At 51.0% G+C, this 18026-nt stretch overlaps 1 protein-coding gene across 1 annotated transcript; it reads right to left on the reverse strand.

The window, feature by feature from the left end:
* Positions 1–1102: 1102 nt before the first annotated feature.
* On the reverse strand, positions 1103–9961 carry LOC307066912 (kallikrein-12-like; the record flags this gene model as incomplete). Its single annotated transcript, XM_079724132.1, has 6 exons — positions 1103–1387; positions 2317–2450; positions 4083–4339; positions 5204–5366; positions 9420–9506; positions 9937–9961. 6 exons carry the CDS (start codon positions 9959–9961, stop codon positions 1232–1234), a joined length of 822 nt encoding a protein of 273 aa, XP_079580258.1. The 3' UTR covers positions 1103–1231.
* Between the last annotated feature and the right edge of the window lie 8065 nt (positions 9962–18026).

Below are 18026 nucleotides of genomic sequence, written 5' to 3' on the forward strand. Positions count from 1 at the left end.
GGGCTTCCCTGGTGGCGCAGTCGTTGAGAGTCCGCCTGCCGATGCAGGGCACACGGGTTCGTGCCCCAGTCCAGGAAGATCCCACATGCGCGGAGCAACTAAGCCCGTGAGCCATGGCCGCTGAGCCTGCGTATCTGGAGCCTGTGCTCCGCAACGGGAGAGGCCACAACAGTGAGAGGCCCGCGTACCGCAAAAAAAAAAAAGACTCCGGGGTAGGCCTGGGTTCTGACAGCAGCCAGCCCTGGCCCCAAACCCTGGCACTGCCTCTTCCTACCACAGTGATGTGGGACGAGAGACTCCACCCCGGCGAGGCTCAGTTTCTTCATCTGTGAGATGGGGGTGACAGCCCTGCCTCAGGGGGTTGGGATGAGGACTCCAGGAGAGCCAAGTACAATAGGCAGTCAGCAAATGCTCCCACAGCTGCCATAGTCACCCCTCACCCTCTCCCACCTCAAAGTTCCCTTCCATTCATTGCGGAGAAGACATTCTCTTTCCAGTTCCTGGAGAAGCTGTGAAGACAGAACCTGAGAGGTGGGCAGAACTATTTTAAGACCTAGGCTGGGTCCTCTTGCCTTCCAAGGCTGCACCCCACCCTCCATCATTGCAGATGTATTAAAACAAACCCGCACCCACATTAAATATAATACGTGCTCAACTCCAGCTGAGCCAAGTTGCAGTTGGCTAGTTGGAAGAATGTTACGTTTTATAGACACTTAATTAAATGGTAGTGGATTTTGATTTTGCAGTTTTCATTTGGTATTTTGGAGCCAACAATCCTGTCCACACACACCCCTCCCCCATTTCAGCTTATAAGCTCTAGGCAGTGTTCCTGTTGCGGCAGATGGAGAAAAACGGCCTTAATTTTTTACTGTTATAAGTAACTTTCTCTAGTCCATTCCTGTGTGGCCCCTGAGGGAAAACCCTCACACTCTCTGATCTCTATTTCTACACCTGTGGGTAGGGTAACTGATGGGTAACTCTCCCTCCAATCTCAACCAGCAGGGGGATCAAACAGACAGACACAGCCCCTCCTCCAGTTATATTTATTCCAGATAGTTGCATACTCCCTCCTCCCCCAACCATGGGTCTTAGAAGGGCTGGCTGGAGTTGGAGTTCCAGGAAGAAGATCCCCAGTCCAAGAGTGGGAGCTGGGGGTGAAGATAGAGGAGGTATTGGCGCTCTGAGGGTCAAAGTGGCCCCCAAGCTGAGGCATGAAGGTGGAGGGAGCAGGTCAGCTGTTCCTCATGACCATCCGGATCCAGTCCACGTATTTGCAAATATTGGTGTAGACCCCTGGGATGCCTTCTTGCCCACAAGGCTCCACGGATCCCCAGGACACCAGACCCTGAAGGACTCCTCCGCATACTAGGGGACCCCCAGAGTCACCCTGGAAGGCAGAGGAGAAGGAGCATGGTCTGAATATGGGAGAAATCCTTTTCCAGTTTTCCTCTCCACAGCCTCCTGCCCCCTCACCCATTCCTGGGCCTTGAGGACCGTGGCTCCAAGCCTCGTCAGCAGAGAAAAAAGAACACACAAGTTCCCAGAGGACAACAGCAATGACTAACAGAGAAGAACACACTGTCCCTAGGGGCCAAGCCCAGGGAAGGCGGGCGGGACTCTATGCTGGGTAGAGGGTTCCCTCAAGGACAATGGGTGGGCCCTGACCAATGGGGAAAGAGAGCACAGGCACCAATGACCAATCCCAGCGAAGGAGGACGGGACTCCGTGTCAAGGAAAATGGCTGGGGCCCTGACCAATGAGGGAAGAGAGCACCTGTACCAGTGACCAATCCTAGAGAAGGAGGGCGGGACTCCTTAAGAGATCTCTCCAAGACAGTGGCTGGGGCCCTGGCCAGTAGGGAGGGGCAGCCTCCTCTGTGAAGGACCAAGAGGATAAGGTAGCAGAATTACATGGTGAGAGAGTCCTCCAGCCCCCTTTCCTCCTCCATCCTGGAATGTCTCACTCTTACTTGGGCCAGCACCAGCTGGATGGTATGGGGAAACTCAGAACTGGAGAGACAGCCGGTTACCTGCCTGAGCTCCAAATGCCCGCTGCCTCTTTCCCTCCCCCGTCGTCTGTCTTTGTCTCTCCCTCTCCCTCCCTTTGTGCCCCGCCCATCTTTCCTTCTCTGTTTCTGCCCCCCCGCCCCGCCCCGTTCTCCACTCCCTGGCTCTCCTCCCGCATTCTGTGCCTCTCCTTCTTCCTGACCTCATCTCTCTCCCCATCTCCTTTCCCTGACTTGCCTTCTCCTCCTTCCCACCTCCCCAGTTCTCCTTCCCCTACTTTCTGTCCTGGATGTTGCCTGCAGTCGCTCACCTGGCAGGCATCCTCCCCAGCGGCGCCGCCAGCACACACCATGTTGTCCGTGATTCTCCCGGGGAACGCTGCCCGGCAGGTGGCATTAGAGACGATAGAGAGGTTAAGGCATTGGAGTCGGTCTGACAACTGGTCTGGGGATGGAAGATGGATGCTGCAGGATCCCCCGAAGCTTCCCTCATCTCCCCAAAGAGGCCACATCCCTCTTCTCAAGGAAACCCAATACATGTCTATACCCCACCCCCTCCCTGTGACCTCCACTACAATCCTCCAAGCTCTAAATTTCAGATTATGACTTGATTACACAGTAGCTCTTTTTTTTTTTTTTTAGTTTCTGCTTTATAACAAAGTGAGTCAGTCATACATATACATCTGTTCCCACATCCCTTCCCTCTTGCGTCTCCCTCCCTCCCACCCTCCCTATCCCACCCCTCCAGGCGGTCACAAAGCACCGAGCTGATCTCCCTGTGCTCTGCGGCTGCTTCCCACTATCTATCTACCTTACGTTTGGTACTGTATATATGTCCATGCCTCTCCGCGCTTTGTCACAGCTTACCCTTCCCCCTCCCCATATCCTCAAGTCCATTCTCAAGTAGGTCTGTGTCTTTATTCCTGGATAAAGAAGATGTGGCACATATATACAATGGAATATTACTCAGCCATAAAAAGAAACGAAACTGAGCTATTTGTAACGAGGTGGATAGACCTAGAGTCTGTCATACAGAGTGAAGTAAGTCAGAAAGAGAAAGACAAATACCGTATGCTAACACATATATATGGAATTTAAGAAAAAAAAATGTCATGAAGAACCTAGGGGTAAAACAGGACACAGTAGCTCTTGATTTCAATTCATTGGCCCAGTCTCCCTGACCTTTAGCCTACGACTCAGACACAATGAATCCAGACCCGACTTTCTCCTTCAATCCCAGCTACTGTGACCTTTGACCTTCAATCTTATTGCCCTTTGATCCCAACTTGGCCTCATGTCTTCTCTCTGTCTCTTGGCCCCATGTTCCTTGTCTTCACCTTAACCTCCAACCTCAGCTCTGAATCCTCCAAAGTGACCTCTGATCCTAGTTTATTTGACTCCAGACTCCATGACCCCTAACCTCTAGCTCCACACACCAAGCCCTGTGGCTTCCAGTACCAGACCAGTGATCCTTGATCGAATGCCAATTTCCATCCTCGGATTGTGGCCAGCATCTGGATCCCATGACCTCAACTCTACAATGACTAACATCAGGGCTTCCCTGGTGGTTCAGTGGTTGAGAGTCCGCCTGCCGATGCAGGGGACGCGGGTTCGTGCCCCGGTCTGGGAAGATCCCACATGCCGCGGAGTGGCTGGGTCCGTGAGCCACGGCTGCTGAGCCTGCGTGTCTGGAGCCTGTGCTCCACAACGGGAGAAGCCACAACAGTGAGAGGCCCGCGTACCACAAAAAAAAAAAAAAGATTACAATGACTAACATCAGAGTACCTGACCCATGACCCCAAGATCCTGTTTACATATGTCTTTTGCTCCATCCAGTCCGATAACATCACTCTGACCTCTAACCACATCCCTGACCCATGACTCCTAACTCCATACACAGCCACTTAACCTCTTTAACTCCCAAGACCCCGACGCACCATGATCTCAGACCCCAAAGCATGAATCCTGATGTGTGACACTTTACCCATCCTTCCTCTGAGGTGGCATGACTCCTGACCTCTCACCCTATACCACAAACTTTTGCCAATCCTGACCCCTGACCCCGGGACCCCCTTACTCCCTGGGTGGTTGGTGGTGCCCCAGCCCGAGATGTGGCACTTGGTGCCAGCCACTGCACAGGTCGCAGGCAGGGGCAGGGGCTGGATGCTGCGGGTCAAGAGGACAGGAATGCCCAGTTGCAGAAGCCGGAGGCCATTGTCATGGTTCTGCAGGGCTGCCTGGTAGCCAGGGTGGGTCACGGAGAGACCACTGTGCCGGATCTGTTCGGTCCAGTCCATCTGGCTGAGGCTGTGTTCCCCCAGGCTCAACCAGTACCTGCTGGGGGTCACAGAGGCTCAGCAGGGGCAGGGTGGGCTGGCCTGGGGCTCCCAGACCCGCCCGCCTCTCTCTGCTGCTCTGCACCTGGATGGCTGTTCAGTCCCTTGCTCTCGTTCTCTTTGTCTCTTCCCATCTCTTGGTCTCTATTTCCATTACCATCTTTCCATTTCTAGTGTTGGTCCTATTTCTCCTCTCCATGCTACTGCGTCTGTGTCACTTTCTGATTCTCTTAGCTGGTGATGCCCATGGGGGCAGGGACATCCATTAGTCCTATTCACTGCCCTGTTCCCACCACCCAGAAGGTGGCCTGGGCCATCAACACTGTCAACTAAATGAATGGGGGAATAATGAGTGGACCCTGTCCTGCTGGTGTCCCTCTCTGTCCCCAAATATCTCTGTCTCTCCATGTCTGAAACTTCTCTTTCGGAAAAAAAAAAAAAATCCAGAGCATCAGACCTACAAAGCCCAATCCCCTCATTTTACAGATGGGGCCACTGAGGCCCACAGAGGTACCAGATGTAACCTTTGAAGTTGCACAAAGAGTTTGGGTCAGACATGGGTCCACAGCTCAGACTGGGTCAGGGGATGCTGGACTGGTGACACCATATGGGAAGGAAGAGGGACATGAGGGAACATTGGGGGGGCAGATTCCAGAACCCTCCCCTGCCCTCCACCCCACCGACCCCCACCCAAGTCCACCCCAGGCCCATTGTGAAGAAGTCCTACTTCTTGTCTAACCTCAGACCCTCTTGTTGCAGGACCATCTCCTTACTCCTGTGAGCCCCCTCCCGCCCAGTGCTACCCTCCCCATCACCCTCCCTTCCCACCCTGAGTAGGCAGGGACCCAAGTGGGGGGCTTACCTTCTGCTGCTGCAGTGAGCAGCTGTGAGAATCCACCTGTGGTCAATGAGGACTCCCCCACAGCGCAGCTGTGTACCTTCAAACAGCCCCACCTGCCAAGGCTGAGAGTGAGGGATACACTCTGTGCCTTTAAAAATCTTCTGTGTGTCCTCGTGGCTGAGCCCTGAGGACAATGGCATGGGCCAGAGAGACACAAGTCAGGAACCTAGAGACTGTGGATCAGATAGAAAGAGAGATACAGAAAGAGCAAGAAAGAGGCAAGAGAAAGAAACTGAGAGAGAGAGAGAGAGAGAGAGAGAGAGAGAGAGAGAGAGAGAGAGAGAGTCACAGGCAGGGAGACACAGACCCAGTGATATACAAAGACACAGTGAAACACCCAAAGGACACAAAGAGGAAGAGAGATGCTTAAAGATAAGCGAAACAGAGATTCAGAGAGAGAAAGGACAGAGACATAGTGACAGGGAGAGACAGAGGGGAGATGGATCGTAAGATACAGGGAGAGAGAGGTGCATAGGACCCCTGGAGATGGAGGTGAACGGAGGCTTAGAGTCAGCCAGTCTCCCTCCCCTCCTCAGGGTCAGGCATCCTCATGAGGGTGCCTTGCCTTCTGGGGAGCTCACCAATAAAACACAGGAGAAAAAACATGCCGGACACCATGGTGGTCCACTTCCAGATTCTGGGGAAAAGGTGAGGCATCTCAGAGATGGCAACTGGACCCTCCCTTTCTCCTCCCCTTCCACCAGCAATTCCACGAGGAGGGGGTGGTCCACAGGCCCATCCCTCTCTGTGCCCATCCCCCGAGTGTTACCCCCTCACTGGTGATGGCCTGCCCGCTCCTCACCTTGTTTCTCCGCCTGCCGGTTCCTCCATGTAACTAACTGTTGCAGTCTCGGCCTGTCGGTCTCTCCGCTATCTGTCTGGCCACCTGCCTGCTCGTCTTTTCATCTGCCAGCCACCCTGCCAGTCACCTCTCCTACCGTTCACCTGGCCTCTCAGCCACCTGTCATGCTGCACCACCTGTCTTCTTCCTCCCGTCTGTCTGTCCCAGGCCAGCAGCTGATACAGCTTTTAACTCTCTTTGTCCCAGCTCCTGCGATTTATGGGTTGAGGGAAGGAGACAAGGTAGACATGGGGCGGGGCACCCTCTAATCCCGTAGAAACTCTTCTTGGCTAATGACACTTAATGAGATTTACAGTTAAATGGGGGGCGGGGGGCCCAGTATGGCTCTGGAGGGAAGACCCAGGCCCTCTCCTTCTCCTGTCCTGCAAACTAGCCCGCAGCCCCGAGGCCAACGACTCAAGGTGATCTGGGATCTTCCCCAACTCCAGGAATGAAGCCTCAGGGGGGTGAGGCAGGTAGACACCTGGGACTCTTCCCTGAGTGTTTCATGGAAGCGGCAAGAGGGTGGACGTGGGAGTCAAGGGAACCAAGGGCAGAGAGAGCCTGAGACAGAAGAGGAGGAACGGGAAGAGGTTCCAAACCAGGGGAGACAGAGGAGTTTCCAAACTGGGATCCAAGGAAGCCTGGTTCTAATTGAAGGTTTTAAATGCACGATCAACTCTGTTGCCCGCTTTCAGAGCACAGGTCTTATTATATATGAGGTCGATTTATCTAACTCCATGAAAGTTGTTTTGCATAGGGACTTCCACTGAGAAAGAAAGAGACAGGGGACAGGAAACAGAGAGAGGGAGAGTGAAGGAGATTCAGGACAGAATCTCTCTCTTTCTCCTCTTATCTTTTTGTTTTTGTTTTTGAAGTAAAATTTATATAACATAAGATCCAGCCTTCGAACCAGTTTAAAGTCTACAATGCCGTGAACTCCACTGCACTCAAAATGTTATGCTACCATCACCACCAGCTAATTCCAGAACATTTTTGTCACCCCCAAAGGAGACCCCATACCCGTTAAACTGATGTTTATCAAATGATGAATGGACAAATAAAAGGTGGTCTATCCATGCTGTGGACTACTATTCAGCTATAAAAGGAACAAAGTACTGATGTGTGCTACACATGGATGAACCTTGAAAACACTATGTGGAATGAAAGAAGCCAGTCACAAAGGCCCACAAACTGTATGATCCCATTTATATGAAATACCCAGAAAAGGCAAATTGGTGGAGACAGCAGGTTAGTGATTGCCTGGGGCGGCAGGGAGTGGGGCTGGGGAATGACTGCTTAGTGGTTCTCTTTTTTTTTTTTTTTTTTTTTTTTTTTGCGGTAGGCGGGCCTCTCACTGTTGTGGCCTCTCCCCTTGCGGAGCACAGGCTCCGGAGCACAGGCTCAGTGGCCATGGCTCACGGGCCTAGCCGCTCTGCGGCATGTGGGATCTTCCCAGACCGGGGCACGAACCCGTGTCCCCTGCATTGGCAGGCAGACTCTCAACCACTGCGCCACCAGGGAAGCCCAGTGGTTCTCTTTTGACACACAGACTTGCAGCTTGTGGCTTCTGGATAAAGTCAATCCCTTTTTGTAGCTGGGGACCCAAACACAACAGACCTCCTGCTTTCAGAAAAAGCTCTGAGCACCTTTGCCACCTCATCCAGGGAGCCCCTGGAACGCTCAAGTCCCTGTACCTCATGCTTTACTCTTGGGCGTCATCATAAGCTCACTATGAAGCCCATTCCCTAAAGACAACTCAGGCATCCCAACACGTGGGGTGATGTCTCAGGGCATGGATACCATCATAGGTGTGGAAACTGAGACACAGCTAGATGGAGCCACTTGCCCAAAGTCACACAGCTGGTAAGAGGCAGAACTGGAGTTTGAACTGAGGCAGACGGGCTCCAGAACTTGTATTGTTCATCATTCTCCAAATATGTGAATGAGCAAAAGAATGACTAACTGAGGGCTTCCCTGGTGGCGCAGTGGTTGAGAGTCCGCCTGCCGATGCAGGGGACATGGGTTCGTGCCCCGGTCCAGGAAGATCCCACATGCCGCGGAGCGGCTGGGCCCGTGAGCCATGGCCACTGAGCCTGCGCGTCCGGAGAGGCCACAACAGTGAGAGGCCCGCGTACCGCAAAAAAAAAAAAAAAAAAAAAAGAACAACAATAATACTAATGACAGCCACCACTTAGTAAGCATTCACTCAGTACCAGGTGTTCTTCTCAGGGAGCACTCTCACGTATTACCTCGATCCTCCCAAGAGCCCTCTAAAGTAGGTTCTATTTTTTTTAAGTTTATTAATTTACTGAGAGACTTCTTAATCCTCAGATGGAGGGAACTGAATTCGTTGGTGGCACCTTATCATTAGCACAAGGCCTTTCTTCTTATTTTTTTAAAATTAATTTATATACTTTTGGCTGCCTTGGGTCTTCGTCGCTGCACGGGGGCTTTCTCTAGTTGCGGTGAGCAGGGGCTACTCTTCCTTGCGGTGCGCGGGCTTCTCATTGCGGTGGCTTCTCTTGTGGCCGAGCACAGGCTCTAGGCGTGCAGGCTCAGTAGTTGTGGCGCACAGGCTTAGTTGCTCCGCAGCATGTGGAATCTTCCCGGACCAGGGATCAAACTTGTGTCCCCTGCAGTGGCAGGCGGATTCTCAACCACTGTGCCACCAGGGAAGCCCAAGGCCCTTCTTTTGTTTTCCTTCTTTATTTTATTTCCTTTTACCTTCATTTCCTTCTGCTGTTGTCTTTATTATTGTATATCTTTTGCTATTATTTCTGTTACTATGTATCTTTTGCTGTTGCTTTTATTATTGTGTATCCTTTGCTATTATTTTTGTTATTGTGTATCCTTTAATTATCTTTATTGTTGTGTATCTTTTGCTACTGTATTTATTATCATATAGCTTTTTCAGAAAATTAAGTTGAAGTTTACATGTTGTACACTTAACCATTTAAAGTGTATGGTTCAGGGCTTCCCTGGTGGCGCAGTGGTTGAGAGTCTGCCTGCCGATGCAGGGGACATGGGTTCGCGTGCTCCGCAATGGGAGAGGCCACAACAGTGAGAGGACCGCATACCGCAAAAAAAAAAAAAAAAAAAAAAATAGGGCGAGCCCATCTGAGCTGGGAGAGGGTCTGGGGTCGGTGGGGAGAGTGGACTGACCCCAACTGGGACACCAGGTCACGCAGGGACAAGCAGGAAGCTCTCATGTGTCCCGGTGGGACCCGGCCCCCTAGTGGGCGGGGGGCGGAGCTCACGGTTCCCACGCCCCCTCCCACCCCTCCTACCATGGTCTGGAGTGGCCACCCGGCCTCCACCCCCGCGCATTCTTACCTTCTGACAAGGCCACCGTCAGGAAAGCGATTGCGGGGGCCAGGGGCCACGTGGTGACTTTGTGGTGGGGGGCAGGGCGGGCGGAGCCTGAGAAGTTGAACAGGGTGTTAAGAGCTGGCCTGAACTCCCATCTCTGGACACTCCCTACCCACCCTGTTCCCCAATCTTGAATGTCCTCTCCTTTACTCTGAAAACCTTGACGCTGGAATCTGCAAGCCCCTCCCCAAGGTCCGTTCTTGGTGGGGTGGGGGGCGAGTCCCAGGGACGTGGGGGGCGGGGCAGCTTGCACACCTCCCCCCGCCGGGGCTCTGGCTTGCAGCCGTTCACACGAGGGGGCTAGTCCCTCCATCCCTGCCCTCCAGCGAGCTAGGCCCCTGGCGCACCCTCCCGCCCCTCTCTACCCTCCCCGTGTCCTTTCTTCCCTCTCAGGGTGGGCCCCAGGCGCCTGGTCTAAAGCTGAGCATCTTATCTTTCAGCTGCTTCCCCCTCAACATCTCCGCAGATTCTGTCTCTATACCTGAGCCTCCAGCTTCCGGCTCCATCTCCTTGACTCCGCAGCCTCCCTCTTTCCCCTACACTCCCCCCTCCCAATGCTCCTGCCCCTACCTTAGGCTCACCCTTCCTGGGTAAGAGCCCCGGGGAAGAGCTCCCACGGCCAGCTGCCTCAAACTTCAGCCTCGACCCATGGCTTTTAACCCCTGAACTCCCTCCCCCTTGCGCCTTCAGCATTTCCCTGGTGCTGGCCGTCCCCTCTCCACCCCCAATGGCTCAGCTGGCTGTCGCCATGCACCCCACCACCACCCCCGCCTGGGCTTGGCCCATCGTCTGGGGCAGAGCCACCAGGACAAGCTAGGACTCAGCTCTGGCTCCACCCAAGCTCAAGTTGAACCCACTGTGAACTTGCAGGCAGCAAGACCCACCTGGAGGGAAGGGAGAAGCCCAATCCCTTCTCCAGGCCCACCCCAAATCCCTAGGGCCCTCCCTAACATCAACCCATTTTTTATGCCACTCTCTCATCCCCCCTCCAACCCTATACATATTCTTAATATACATCGGCTCCTGGTTGGCCATTTTCCACTCTATTCCCACCTCCCAGCTAATTTTAATGGTTCCCCTTACCTTCAGCCTATCCCTCAGACCCATTCCCATCAACAGCCTTATCTCAAGTTTATCTCTCTACAGCAAACTCAACACATCTAAGTTCCAGTTCTCAGCCTCATCTCCAGCTCCAACTCCATCTCCAGCCCTATTTCTTCTGGAAAACACAGGGATGCCCAAATTTATTCTACCCTTCCCTCCTCCCCCAGTCAGGCACAAGAAAGGAATCTTCAGATAGGTGGATAGAAAGTCAACTTAGACTTGGCTGTGGGCAGGGGTTGGACCTGGGAAAGCAATATTTTGGATAAATGGCCTTTTAAGAGCAGGGCCAGATGGGGTGAGGCAGTCCATGGGGACCTAGGTGGGGAGGGAGAAGTAGGAGTCAGGAAGCTCTGGGGACAAGAGGATGAGGAAGAAGAAGGAGGAAGAGTGTTTTAGGAATGAGTAGGCGTCTCCTGGAACTGTGACTGGGTGGGGACATGAGCTAATCCTAGGGGGTGGAGGGGGTAGGACTAGGGATTAGAGAGGACAGAGGTGGGGTCAGAATTTGAAAGAAAGCCAGAGATGGGGACCAGATGATATTTGGAAAGAGAGACAGCCATGGTGTCGTGATAAGGAGAAGGGGTTGAGATGGATGGAGTGAGGATTCATCTCAAAACTGGTGTGGTCCATATCGGGGAGTTAAAGTTTGGATATAAGGGTCAAATCTAGCGTTAAAAGATAATTTTTTTTTTTTCCGGTACGCGGGCCTCTCACTGTTGTGGCCTCTCCCGTTGCGGAGCACAGGCTCCGGACGCGCAGGCTCAGCTGCTATGGCTCACGGGCCCAGCCGCTCTGCGGCATGTGGGATCTTCCCGGACCGGGGCACGAACCCGTGTCCCCTGCATCGGCAGGTGGACTCTCAACCACTGCGCCACCAGGGAAGCCCATAATTTGTCTTTTAAAGTATCTAACCGTGACTCCCCTGCATCTATAAAATGAACGTATGTCAAAGATGTTATTTGGATTTGTTAATAAGCGATGGGGCTAGCAAGATGTTACAAAGAACCACACATGTATAGGCGATAAGAAGCGCTAACATGAATTAACAAATAGATGCAAAACTGGCTTATTCTATATGGAGGGGAGAGAATTGTACTTCCACCTGACACAACTCATTTGCACGGTTATGGACAAGAATTATATGCACTACTATCCACTATTTATCATTTACAGAGTTGTAAAGTAGCTCAAAGACAGTAAAAGAAGCTGAGACCCCATAGAATCAGATAACCCACCTCGTTTTCCATTGATGACCTCTGTTGGGTGCATCTTAAAGTCTTTCACAGTTTTTCCCTACACTAGGAAGAAAAGTTTGTGGTCGGGTTTAAGATGGTGGTTGGTGGGGGGTGGGGAGGGGCTCTGATGACTGCACTGGGAATGCAGGTGAGTTTGGGGAAGAGAATGGACCTAGGGTGAGGATGGGGTTGGAGTTAGTTTGGGGGATAGAATTAAGTTGTAGATGGGAGGGATCTGGAGATAATGTTGTTGACAGAGTCCAGTTGGGTTGGGGCTGGAGATGAGGCCAAGATTGAGTATTTGGATGGGGAGGTGTTGAAATACAGTTGAGTTGGTGGTGTGCGTTGACATTGAGAATGAACACTAGATGTGAGGTCGAGTATCTGTGTCAGGCTAGGGTTTTGGTAGGAGTGGGCTGGGTCATAGATGTGAGTGCCTCTCAAGGTGACAGAAAGGCTACTGTCCTTCCCCACCTTGGAATTACCCCACTTCCCAGGACTGGACCCAGAGTAGGGACCGAGTTCACTCTTTTTGAGTTGAGTTGTGTTCAGGCTGAGTGGCAGGAGGGAGGATGTGGGTTAAGTGAGGTGACAGGTGTGTGTGGGAAGTCGGGGTACCTGTGCTCTCTTGTGGCCCAGGTCCACACTTCCAGAAAAAGCCTTTCCCCCTTGGCAACGGCTGGAACTTGGAGTGGGGTGGCTGTCTTTGGTATTTGCTGAGGGGTGAGTGCCAGGTCAACACTGATATTAGGGTTTATGACTGGCCGACTCTTGTTGAAGTGAGGTCATGGACCCACCAAGAATTGGGGGTATTCTACCTCCCCACTTGATCAATAAGGCAACTGGAGCCCAAGGAGTTCAGTGAGCAGCTGAAAGTCACATGCCAGTTAGACCAAATCCAGGGGTACTGTCTCATAGATCAGGGTCTGTCCCCCTCAGAGAGAAGGGCTAGAGAAAGAAAGAAAAAGGACTAGAAAAAGAGACAGTGTTCCTAGTGGTTCAGAACTGAGTTCAAGTGACATGGCCACTCTGTGCCCCCGTAAAATGGCACTATCGATAGCACCCGCCTCATAGAGCAGGGTTAAATGAGCTAATATTTGAAGATGCTTAGAGGAGAGTTTGACACGAGCCAAAGGCCACAAACATGCTTGTTAAATAAGTAAAGCTGGAGATGGAGGCAGTCTGAGGTTCCCGGGGGCCCCACCCTATAGCTTGGCTTCAAAATGAGGTACTTTGTCAAGTAGGAACTGGAAGTTCTGGTTGGAAGTGCTGGCTGGGATGAGAAAGTTAGCCCTACACCCATGCCCAGAGCAGAGGCCCTGATGCAAATGTGAAGGGATGGGGAGACTGAGAAAGACCCAAAGGGATAAATAACAGAAACAGAAAAACAAGGTGGATGGGAGAGAGCAGAGGAAATGCGGGGAGAGACAAAGGCAAGACGATGTAAGAGGTAGAAAGAGAGACGCCTGGGGAGAAGTCAGACATGGTCTTTTGGAGAGAAAGATGCACAAGAAATTGAGACACGTGACTTCTTCTTTAGAGCTGGATCCATGTTATGAAGGATGCTGGTCCCAGTCATCATCTTTCTCACACATCAACGAAATACCACTTTTCACCCATCAGAATAACGAACCCTAGAAAGAAAGATCAGTCTTGCCACCCACCTGCATCTGTGCCCACGGGCTCCGCCTCCTCTCCCATTTCTATAGATGAACAATCTTCACCTCCGTCTAAGAAAGACACCTCCACTCGTGCGAGGTACCCCCTGCCCTCTCACCTCCTCGAGGACACTGTTCCGGCCAGCGGTCCTCTGCCGCCTTGCCTGCATCATCCATTTTTTCCTTCTCCATTAACATACAAACATGCTACCATTTCTCCCATGTTCCGTGAAAAGAATTTTTTAAAAACCTTCTCTCAACCTTTGTGCTCTCCGTCAGCCCCTGACCCACATTTTGCCCCCTTGGACTGCAATACTCCAAACTGTGGGCTACACGTCCTGTCTGGCGTTCCTCTCCTCCTGTTCTCTTGAGCCCACTCCATGCAGGCTTCCACGCCCACTGCTCCACCAACTGTGCCTCTTTTAAGGGCACCAATAAGGTCCATGTTGCTGAACTCAGTGGCCAGCTCTTTGGGATTCATCTTAGTTATCAGCAGCATTTAACAAGCGGTTCACTTGTCCTCAGCTTCTGAGACACTCCCTTCCTCCTGGTCGTCCTCATAACTCACTGACTGCTTCTCGTTCGTGACTGGTGTTGTTTCCTACTCACGTCCCTGATCTCTACATGCTGGAGCATTTGGCCCTCTTCTTTGCTCTGTCTATGCTCACTCCCCCGGTGATCTCACCTGCTCCTGTGGCTTTAAATACCATCTACATGCTGATGACCCCCAAATTTTATGTCTCCAGCCAGACCTCGCTCTTAAACTCTCGACTTGACATCCAACTGCCTACTCAATAGATTCACGTTCAAAACCAAACTCTTGTCCTTCACCTCTCTCGTGTTCCAGATGGGCTTGATCTTCTCAGTAAATAGTTTCTTCGTCCTTTCATTCCTCAGCCAAAGCCTCAGTCTCGCCCTTGAATTCCTTTTCTCACACACCACACATCCATTCTGTTACCAAACCCTGCCAGCGCTACCTTCAAAAGAGATCCAGAATCGGACCGTTTCTCAACATCTTCCATCCTCGCCACCCTGGTCCCTCCCAGCCACCATCATCTCTCATCTGGATTATTGCAAGTTTCTTATCTGGTCTCCCTGTTTCTGTCCTTGTCTGCCTACACTGTTTACACACAGCAGCCAGAGTGACCTTTTATTATAAAATGTAAGTCAGGGCAGGCCACGCCTCTTCTGGAAAGCCCGCAGTGCCTCCCACCTCACTCAGAGTGAAAGTCAGGTTTCCTTATGGTGGCCAACAAGGCTCTAGACCATCTGGCCCCAGTAGTCCTCTGATGTCACCTACCGTTTCCTCTTCTCCTGCCCCTCTCATGCCAGGCACAATCCCATCTCAGAACTTTAGTACTTTAATTCCCACTCCTGGACCCCTCTTCCAAACCAGATGTCTGCCTGGTTTCTTCCATTCTTATCAACCTCTCCATGAAGACTTCCTTGACCATTGTAGTTGGAGATCCCTGAGATGGGTTCAGGGAATCACTAGAAGGGCTCACAGAACTCGGAAAAGCTCCTGCACTCATGATTTTGGTTTATTACAGCAAAGTAAAAAGACACAGGGGGCCAAGTCCAGGAGAGACCAGGCACGAGCTTCCAGTTGTCCTCTCCCAGAGAAGTCGTATAGACAGCACTTACTTTGCCCAGCAACAACGTGTGACAACACGTACAGAGGATTGCCCACCAGGAAAGTCCACCTGAGCCTTGCTGTCTATGTTTTTTATTGGGGGTCAGTCACATAGGCACATGGCTGTCTGCCTGCATGGCTGACCTTAGTCTCCAGCTCCTCCTCAGGTCAAATATGCCCCAAGACCTCCATCACAAATGATCCTATTAGGATAGACTATCTGGCATGGCCCAAGGCCCCCAGGTAAAGAAAGACACTGTTATGAGGCAGAATATTACAAAGGTTTAGAGGTTATCTCCCAGATGCTAGGCAAGGGCCTAACTTTTTTTTGTAATGTGCAGGGTTTGGACAACATAGCCCTGCTGAGTTAACCACCCACTGCATAACCCACTTAAAATTATAACCTTCCTCTGACATTCTCTATCCCCTTACTCTGCTTTATTTTTCTCCAAAGCACTTTCTCCCATCTGTAATATTTAATGTTGTTTTTTTTTTTGGCAGCGCCATGAGGCTTGCAGGATCTTAGTTCCCTGACCAGGGATCGAACCTGGGCCATGGCAGTGAAAGTGCTGGGTCCTAACCACTGGACTGCCAGGGAATTCCCAATATTTCATGTTTTACTCATTTATTTGTCCCTTGTTTGCCTCACCTCCAGAAGTGAGTTCCTCGAGGGCAACAATATTAGCTGCTTTGTTCCTAGAGCAGTAACTGGCACATAATAGGATTCAGTAAATATTTGCTGAATGAATGAATGAACTACAGGCGTTTTTGAGGGTGTGGGGAGATATGAATCCTTCTTATCCAGGCAAAACCTTGCCAATACTTAGTGAAATTGATTAAAAGTAAGGCTTTTGGCCCAGTGCTCCTGCTCTTGTGATATTCCAGAGAAGTCTTCTATAGTTATATAAGGGGCCTGACCCCAAATGGTCATTGCAGTATTGCTTGGGTAGTAGAAGGAAACTAGGTGCCCATCACTGGGGGACTGCGTCATTAAACCTGGTGGATGTATACCATGGAGTGGTGCTTCTCAATCTCTAATAAGCATTGAGTCCCCTGGGGGTCTCGTTAAAATGCAGATTCCGGTTTAGTTGGTCTGGGGTGGGGTCCAAGACTCTGACTTCTAATAAGCCACAGATAATTCTGATACTGCTGTCCCCTGAACCACACTAGGAGCAAGGGTATAGACTCAAGCAGTCCTATCCAACAGAACTTTCTTCAATGATGGAAATCTATTTATCTGTGCTGTCCAATATGGCAGCCACCAGCCACACACGGTTATAGAGCATCAGAAATGTGGCGAGTGTGACCGAGGAATGGAATTGTAATGCATATTCAATGTAGGTAATTTTAGTTTAAAAATTAAATGACCACATGTGGCTAGTGGCTACCATCTTGGACAACACAGGTTGAGAAAACACCAACACCGTGGCAGTAAGCAGTAATAAACCAGATGGGCAGACAGCAACATGTATAGGCTGTTAACACAGTATTTTGGTGTTAAATAGCGTCACACCATCTTTGGTGGAATAAGATCGCCTATTTAATACTGAAACCTGACTCCTCACCCACACCCACCTGCCTGCATACCCTATTTCATCAATCTAAAATGCCTCAGTTGTATTGGCACTATTATTTTGTATACCACTGAGAAAGAAAAAGGAGCCATCGATGAAATTAGGGCATAATGCTAAGACATAACACCATCAGCTAATTATAAGATGCCTCCCACTTACAGAGGTTGTAAAAATGGGAGAGGGATGTGCATCTAAGAAGCAATAAAATAGGGTACGTAACCATCACAGCTGGGAATATGAGTTGGAAATCAGATTAAAGATTACTTTAATCTAAACTATTTTTACTTAGCTTTATAGTAGGATGCAGGCCAAGAATTACAGGATGGTCCGTGTCTTCATCTCTCTGGGGGCTCAGAGCTACTCAAGTACACAGCTGCTTTCAACTCCTTTCCTCCACAGAGCTCGTGTGGTTGCCACACAGGAGAGCCAAGGTGTGTCTGTGTCACCATGACAAAAGGTGCAATCTCCACTTCCCAGCAATCTTCTTTTTGTTTTTTTAATGCTGCATTGGGTCTTTGTTGCTGCACCCGGGCTTTCTCTAGTTGTGGCGAACAGGGGCTACTCTTCATTGCGGTGCATGGGCTTCTCATTGCCGTGGCTTCTCTTGTTGCAAAGCACGGGCTCTAGCATGTGGGCTTCAATAGTTGTAGATCGTGGCTCTAGAGCTCAGGCTCAGTAGTTGTGGCCCTGGGGCTTCGTTGTTCTGCGGCATGTAGGATCTTCCCGGATCAGGCATCGAATCCGTGTCTCCTGCATTGGCAGGCAGATTTTTAACCACTGTGCCACCAGGGAAGTCCCCCCAGCAATCTTGTTTTCACCTCTTTTTTCTTTTTCTTAATTGAAGTATAGTTGCTGTAAAATATTATATAATTTCCAGGTATACAATATAGTGATTCACAATTTTTAAAGGTTATGCTCCATTTATAGTTTTATAAAATATTGGCTATATTCACCCCAGCAATTTTTTTTTTTTTTTTTGCGGTACACGGGCCTCTCACTGTTGTGGCCTCTTCCGTTGCGGAGCACAGGCCCCGGACGCGCAGGCTCAGCAGCCATGGCTCAGGGGCCCAGCCGCTCCACGGCATGTGGGATCTTCCCAGACTGGGGAACGAACCCGTGTCCCCTGCATCGGCAGGCAGACTCTCAACCACTGCGCCACCAGGGAAGCCCTCACCCCAGCAAGGTTTTGAGCTATTGTAGTAAGGCGGGTTCCAGACCTGCCACCTCAGAACTCTCTGATCCTGGGCTTTCCCCAACAGAGGAGGTGAACACATGTGGCAGGTGAACCGTATCTGAGCTCTGCGGTACCCAGGCACAGAACCACGAGAAGATGGACATGGAATCGGGAAGGGATGCCCAGATGCTCA

The sequence above is a fragment of the Hyperoodon ampullatus genome (assembly GCF_949752795.1).
Source record: "Hyperoodon ampullatus genome assembly, chromosome: 18".
NCBI lineage: Eukaryota > Metazoa > Chordata > Mammalia > Artiodactyla > Ziphiidae > Hyperoodon > Hyperoodon ampullatus.